Source organism: Anolis carolinensis, chromosome 1 (assembly GCF_035594765.1).
Source record: "Anolis carolinensis isolate JA03-04 chromosome 1, rAnoCar3.1.pri, whole genome shotgun sequence".
In the NCBI taxonomy this organism is placed as follows: domain Eukaryota; kingdom Metazoa; phylum Chordata; class Lepidosauria; order Squamata; family Dactyloidae; genus Anolis; species Anolis carolinensis.
The window spans coordinates 100,420,534-100,426,533 of NC_085841.1; the positions used below are offsets into that span (position 1 = coordinate 100,420,534).

Below are 6,000 nucleotides of genomic sequence, written 5' to 3' on the forward strand. Positions count from 1 at the left end.
ATATTCGCTTATCCAAGCTTCTGCCGGCCCATTTAGCTTGGATAAATGAGACTCTACTGTACATCAATTTCTTAATGTTTGCAATATTCAGATTTAATTTTACAACATTTTTGTGGTAATAAATTCTGGATGTCTTTCATATTTTTGGAGCTGTCTTTTTAAAATTAGAGACTCCTTAAAAAGTCATGCTGTTGAGAGGGATTATCTGGAAAATTGATTTATGTTGCAGACATGCTGCACAGCCAGTTCTCCTGGAAATCCACTCAACCCCCCTATTCCATTTGTTCTTTATTTGTTCAGTCGCTTCCGACTGTCTGTGACCTCATGGACCAGCCCATGCCAGAGCTTCCTGTCAGCCATCGCCACCCCCAGTTCCTTCAAGGTCAAGCCAGTCACTTCCAAGGATTTGTGGCTCACACAAATGGGTTATCTGCACTTGTGCAGTACATAATTCAGAATCTTAAATCTATTACAGGAGCTCTCTGGTGGTAGCCTCACAGATTCCCTGCACACATATGCAGAAGCCTTATTGTCTAAAGTTCCTTTTTGTACATCTTTGCAGCTCATAGTTTGGAATGTTAACTAGCGCTTCATCTTTCTTTATAGTATTTCTACTCTAGTTCTAACTTACTGTGACCCTATGAATGAAAGATCTTCTTGTCATCCTTTCATTTACATCTTGTTCAGGTCTTGCAAATGCAGGACAGTGGTTTCCTTGAGTCTATCCACATGTAACAAGGTCTTCCTCTTTACTCCTCTTTTCTAGTGAGTCATGTTTTCAATATGCCCAAAACATGACAATCTCAATTACATCATCTTTGCTCCTAGGGAGAATTCAGGATTGATTTGCTTTAGGGCCAATTTATTTGCCTTTTTTGGCGGTCCAAGGTATCTCCAGATATCTCCTCCAGCACCTAATTTCAAATGTGTTGATTTTCTTCCTGTCAGCTTTTTTCACTGTCAAGCTTTCACAACAGTGCATTAAAATGGGAACAGTATAGCATGGACAATCCTGATTTTGGTATTCAATGATATACTTTATACTTAAAGATCTTGTATAGTTTCTTCATAGCTGCCCTTCTTAGCGCTAATCCTTTTCTGATTTCTTGGCTGCAGTGCCCATTTTGATTTAGAAATCAGGTATAGGAAATCCTTCATTGTCTCAGTGTTACTAAAGTTATGTAAATAATCTATGCACATTATTTTTGTTTTCTTAATGTTCAATGACTTCCTTCAATAGTCATTATACATTCTTGCTATTTTGTACTAGTAATATGGCATCACCTATATTTTATACTCTTGATGTTCATTTCACCTATTTTCTCACCTTCTTTTTCAGTCTTATACAATTTTGGATATGATACATTCAGTATACAACTTAAACAAATAGGGTGATAAAATTCAGCCTTGTTTGACCATGAACATTTCAAATCTGTCAGCCAGCCTTTTATTTTCTGTATTTGTTGACTGATTTTAGCTAAAATATTATTGGATTCTCCCTGTTTTTTGAAACACCTCTACTGGTATGCTGTCTGTTTTTAATTATTTATTTCTTCCGAGTCATTTAAGCAGCCTCAGATTCACTTTCTAAAATTGTAGATTCATTTTCAATTGATTCTTCATTGAACAAATTTCTCATCCTTTAAGTTCATATATATACCTCTTCAACGTATTGTTTCCATCCGCTTTTTATTTCTTGATAATGTTGCATTGTGTTCTTCAGCAGGTTGCAGAGCAACCCCAGCCCTGGTTTAAATTTCTCTTTGAATACCAGGATCCTGTGGGAAAGGTCTCTTGTTCTACTTTCTCTATTTCTCTGCATGTGTATTTATAGTACTTCTTTTGTCATTACATACAAATTATTGAACAGTTGCGTTTAGTATTATGTCCTTCTTTACTTTAATCTCAGCTTTTATGACAACTGATGGGGTTGGCCTTATAAAGTATTTTGACACAGCATTTTGGTTTGGATAGATTTCTCTCTTAATGTTTATTATATAATGGTTGTATTGGTTGATTTGTGAATGTATGTTTCCAAGTATTTTAAAGAATATGACCTAGTATTGCAGAAATTGCTCTAACTATCTGCAGGTGTTTACAATGTAATTGAATGTTAAATATATTTTACTTCTCTGTTTTTGAGCACTTTCAGAATTATTATTTTTTACATTTCAGCTCCACTGCAGGTTTGACAGAAAATCGCCCCCAGTCACCTGCTACGGGCAGAACACCAGTATTTGTGAGTCCCACTCCTCCACCGCCTCCTCCACCCCTTCCATCTGCTTTGTCTACTTCTTCATTAAGATCTGCAATGACCTCTACTCCTCCCCCTCCAGTGCCACCACCTCCACCTCCTCCTACAGCCGCATTGCAACCTCCCGCTGTCCCTCCACCACCAGCTCCTCTCCAGATTGCTCCTGGAGTTCTTCATCCTGCTCCTCCTCCCATTGCACCTCCTTTAGCACAGCCCTCTCCACCAGTCACTAGAGTTGCCCAAGTATGTGAAACTATTCCAGTTTCACAGGGTGAAATTCAAGGACTTCCACCGCCTCCTCCCCCTCCTCCACTGCCACCTCCAGGCATCCGGCCCTCATCACCAGTTACTACCCTCTCTCATACTCCTACATCGGCTGTCTCCGGCTCTCATGTTCCCATAATGCCTCCATCCCCACCATCACAAGTCACTCCTGCTCCTGAACCCAAACGCCACCCATCAACACTGCCTGTCATCAGTGATGCAAGAAGCGTACTACTCGAAGCAATACGGAAAGGTATCCTTTATTTCTTTTCTGTGAAGTACTGTAAATACCATATTTAACCAAGATATTTAGGAAATCTAATGTTTTAAATTATTTCAGACGTATTTTAAACCTTAAAGATATTTTGTATCCACTCATGATGCAACAGTTGGCGTATTTAAGTATTTTAATATTTATTTCTAATGTCTTTAAATTAAATCATGATTATGTATCATTGAGACATAATATGTTCATATAACAAAGACTTGCCTCCAGATTATCCCACCATTTCTTTCTGCTAATAGTTTAATCAATGAGAATTATGTAGCACTATTATTTTTAATTCCTTTTGCCCTGAATTTTTGAAACCACAATGATTCTAGTTAAATCAGTTATTTTACATTATCTGATTAGTAAGATGACAAGGAGAGTCCCTGCAAAACAAGTGAAAAGCTTATTTTGAGTAGTATCCTGTCAGTGAATCTTGGTCACCACATTATTATTATTTTGCAATTTCCTATGAGCTTCAAAAGAAGGTGATAATAATGATTAATACTGGATCTTCCAGTGAAAGTTATATTGAGTATTCAATAGAAGTCTTAATAGTAATCATTTTTATACTTGGGTTTACTTCTAGAACTACTAGGATAAAATTATAGTGAATGGCCCTTGACTTTGTGATTTCATTCTACAGTAATGCATGTTGGTTTTTCTAAAGCAAAATAAAAATTATGAGGAAAAATATGTTAAGGAGGATTGCTAACATCTTTATCTTATGTTTGTATGTTTTGTATTGAAATAATTTTAATGTAAGCCACTTTGAGTCTCCTTAAGGAGAGAAAAAGCAGGGTATAAATAAACATAATAATCTTTGTTTTTTCAAAAAAATACTATGTGTTATTAATTGAGTGCTCTGTAAAGAAGCCTGAAAAAATAATGAATACCTGACATCTTTCAGAACAGAACATGTAAGAAGTAGGTTGTTTATACATTGCTGATATATTTTTTTCTTAAATTTTAGGTATTCAGCTACGTAAAGTTGAAGAGCAACGGGAACAAGAAGCTAAACATGAGCGTGTTGAGAATGATGTTGCTACCATATTGTCTCGTCGCATTGCTGTGGAATATAGCGATTCAGAAGATGATTCAGAGTTTGATGAAGTTGATTGGTTGGAGTAGAACGCATACATGCTACAAAACTGAATGCTGATGTCTCTTGTGGTGCTTGTTCTTTGAAAATGTTTGGTCATTTCTAGTGTTTTTTGTATTTTCTTTATATAATCCATGTTTTTCTACTTTTCAGTTCATAAAATGCTGGCACATATTTGAAACTAAATGTTTTACAGTGAAGACAGCTCTTTAAAAAGAGCTTAATTTTGTTCCAGTAGACCACTAAGTATTAAGCATGGACAACTGTTAGTAGAGTAGCAGATTACATTTTCTGGCATATCTTTAACTGTGCACTTTGTGAATTTTAAGTTATGAAGGCAATTAAAATTGAAGTTTTAAGGGCAGCTGTATTTACTAATGAGCCTTACTATTCTGCTGATGATGATTTTAGAAACAGGAAAGAGGAGGGTTATTATCAAGCCGTTCAGTCCCTGTTACTTCTGTGGTACTTGAGTCAAAGAACTTGGAGGATTGCACCCTAGCTACCACTGCCTTGATCAAAGCTGTACATTACTGGGTACATGTAGCTCTATCAGCACTGAAAGAGAAAGAAATAGGGATTTGGGGGATGTTTTATTGTTTTTATTAAATAATTATGGCCTTATTTGAATGTTTTAAAATTTTCTTTCCTGGTACTATTGTGTGATAATATTTTGCTTGCTTACGATTTTATTTTTCTCCTTTGTGAAACCCTTCTGACTTAGTCATTCTGTGTAAGTTATGTAACTGTTAGAAATAACAGTTTGATTTAAATAAACGGTTTGTTTTAAATGTTCCTAGTTGCTGCTTTTTTCAATTTGTAGACAGGTTAACACAAAGCATTCATTTAGGCAGGAGTTAATAATAAAATTACATTAATCTTACTCATACTGCAGAAGCTTTCTAAGTCCATGCAACAGGATAAGGAGCTAAATATTTCTGCTGCATGTTTCTCTACATTTGCACCATGTTTGCATGATGTTTCATTTGAATGGTCCTCGGTAGCACAAACTTGTTTCCATTTTCAAGTTAGAATCTAGCATAAAGAAGATAGGAACTTGCATGTAATGCTAATATTAGCTAGCCAACATAAATATTAAAATTTACTCATACTAAGGTGTGGGGCCTTGAATGGCCATCAGCCCCAGCCAACAATGACCAAAAATGATCAGGATGATTAGGACTGTGGCCTGGCAATAGCTCGGGGACAAGAACTTTCATTTATCCAAACTTATAAGGCTCTGTAATATCTGTTCTTCACAGTTCTATTTCCCCCGAATTCAGCTTGTTTACTGCCAATAACAGGTAAAATGCCAATCCAGTATGCAACAACTGAAAAAAAGCGAGAGGGGGAGAGGCAAATGACCCAGTTGGGTATAATTAGAAAATTAGAAAAGGAATCAAACTTTAAGCTGCAAGTATCATATAATCTTCATACAAACAACCTGATTTGAAATACTGAGTATATATTGTGAATAATTAAGGTCAACATATCTAAAAAAGGATGGCAAGTTACATAAAATGGTAACCTAAAAGTGGTGTTGCAGTGGATTAAACCGCTGAGCTGCTGAAGTTGCTGACTGAAAAGGGGAGCTGCTGAACTTGCTGACCAGAGAGCGAGGTGAGCGCCCGCTATTAGCCCTATCTTCTGCCAACCTAGCAGTTTGAAAACATGCACATGTGAGTAGATCAATAGGTACTGTTCTGGTGGGAAGGTAACGGTGCTCCATGCAATCATGCTGGCCACATGACCTTGGAGGTGTTCAACCTAGAAACGGAGATGAGCACTAACCCCCAGAGTCGGACACAACTAGACTTAATAAAGTGATGATTTGGGGGTCCTTTTCAAGCTGCATAACATGTTTGCTTTCATTTGACAGAAGAGTGCAGGCATTAATTGCAAAGTCCACTTCATTTGGGAGTCCCGATAACAGAGAGAGCACCAATTTATTATAATCATTTGGCGAATTAAAGTCCATAGATAGCCCATCACTTTGTCGAAGGAAATCTGATATGCTGTGTTGCTGGTAATTATAGGAAGATGGAATTGCACCTATAGGAAGTTGTGGCTTTGGATTGCCTGGTTGTACCTCATCATAATCCTCACCAAAGT

At 36.8% G+C, this 6,000-nt stretch overlaps 1 protein-coding gene across 2 annotated transcripts in view; it reads left to right on the top strand.

Annotated features, from left to right (window-relative positions):
• The window catches only part of wasf1 (WASP family member 1), a 51,589-nt gene extending 46,906 nt beyond the window's left edge, over positions 1-4,683 (top strand). For both annotated transcript variants that reach the window (XM_003215617.4, XM_062980024.1), the window contains exons 8-9: positions 2,176-2,771; positions 3,760-4,683. In XM_003215617.4, the coding sequence (XP_003215665.1) occupies positions 2,176-2,771; positions 3,760-3,917 (754 nt within the window). In that variant the 3' untranslated portion in view covers positions 3,918-4,683. The remainder of the gene's footprint in view (positions 1-2,175; positions 2,772-3,759) is intronic.
• Positions 4,684-6,000: the final 1,317 nt, after the last annotated feature.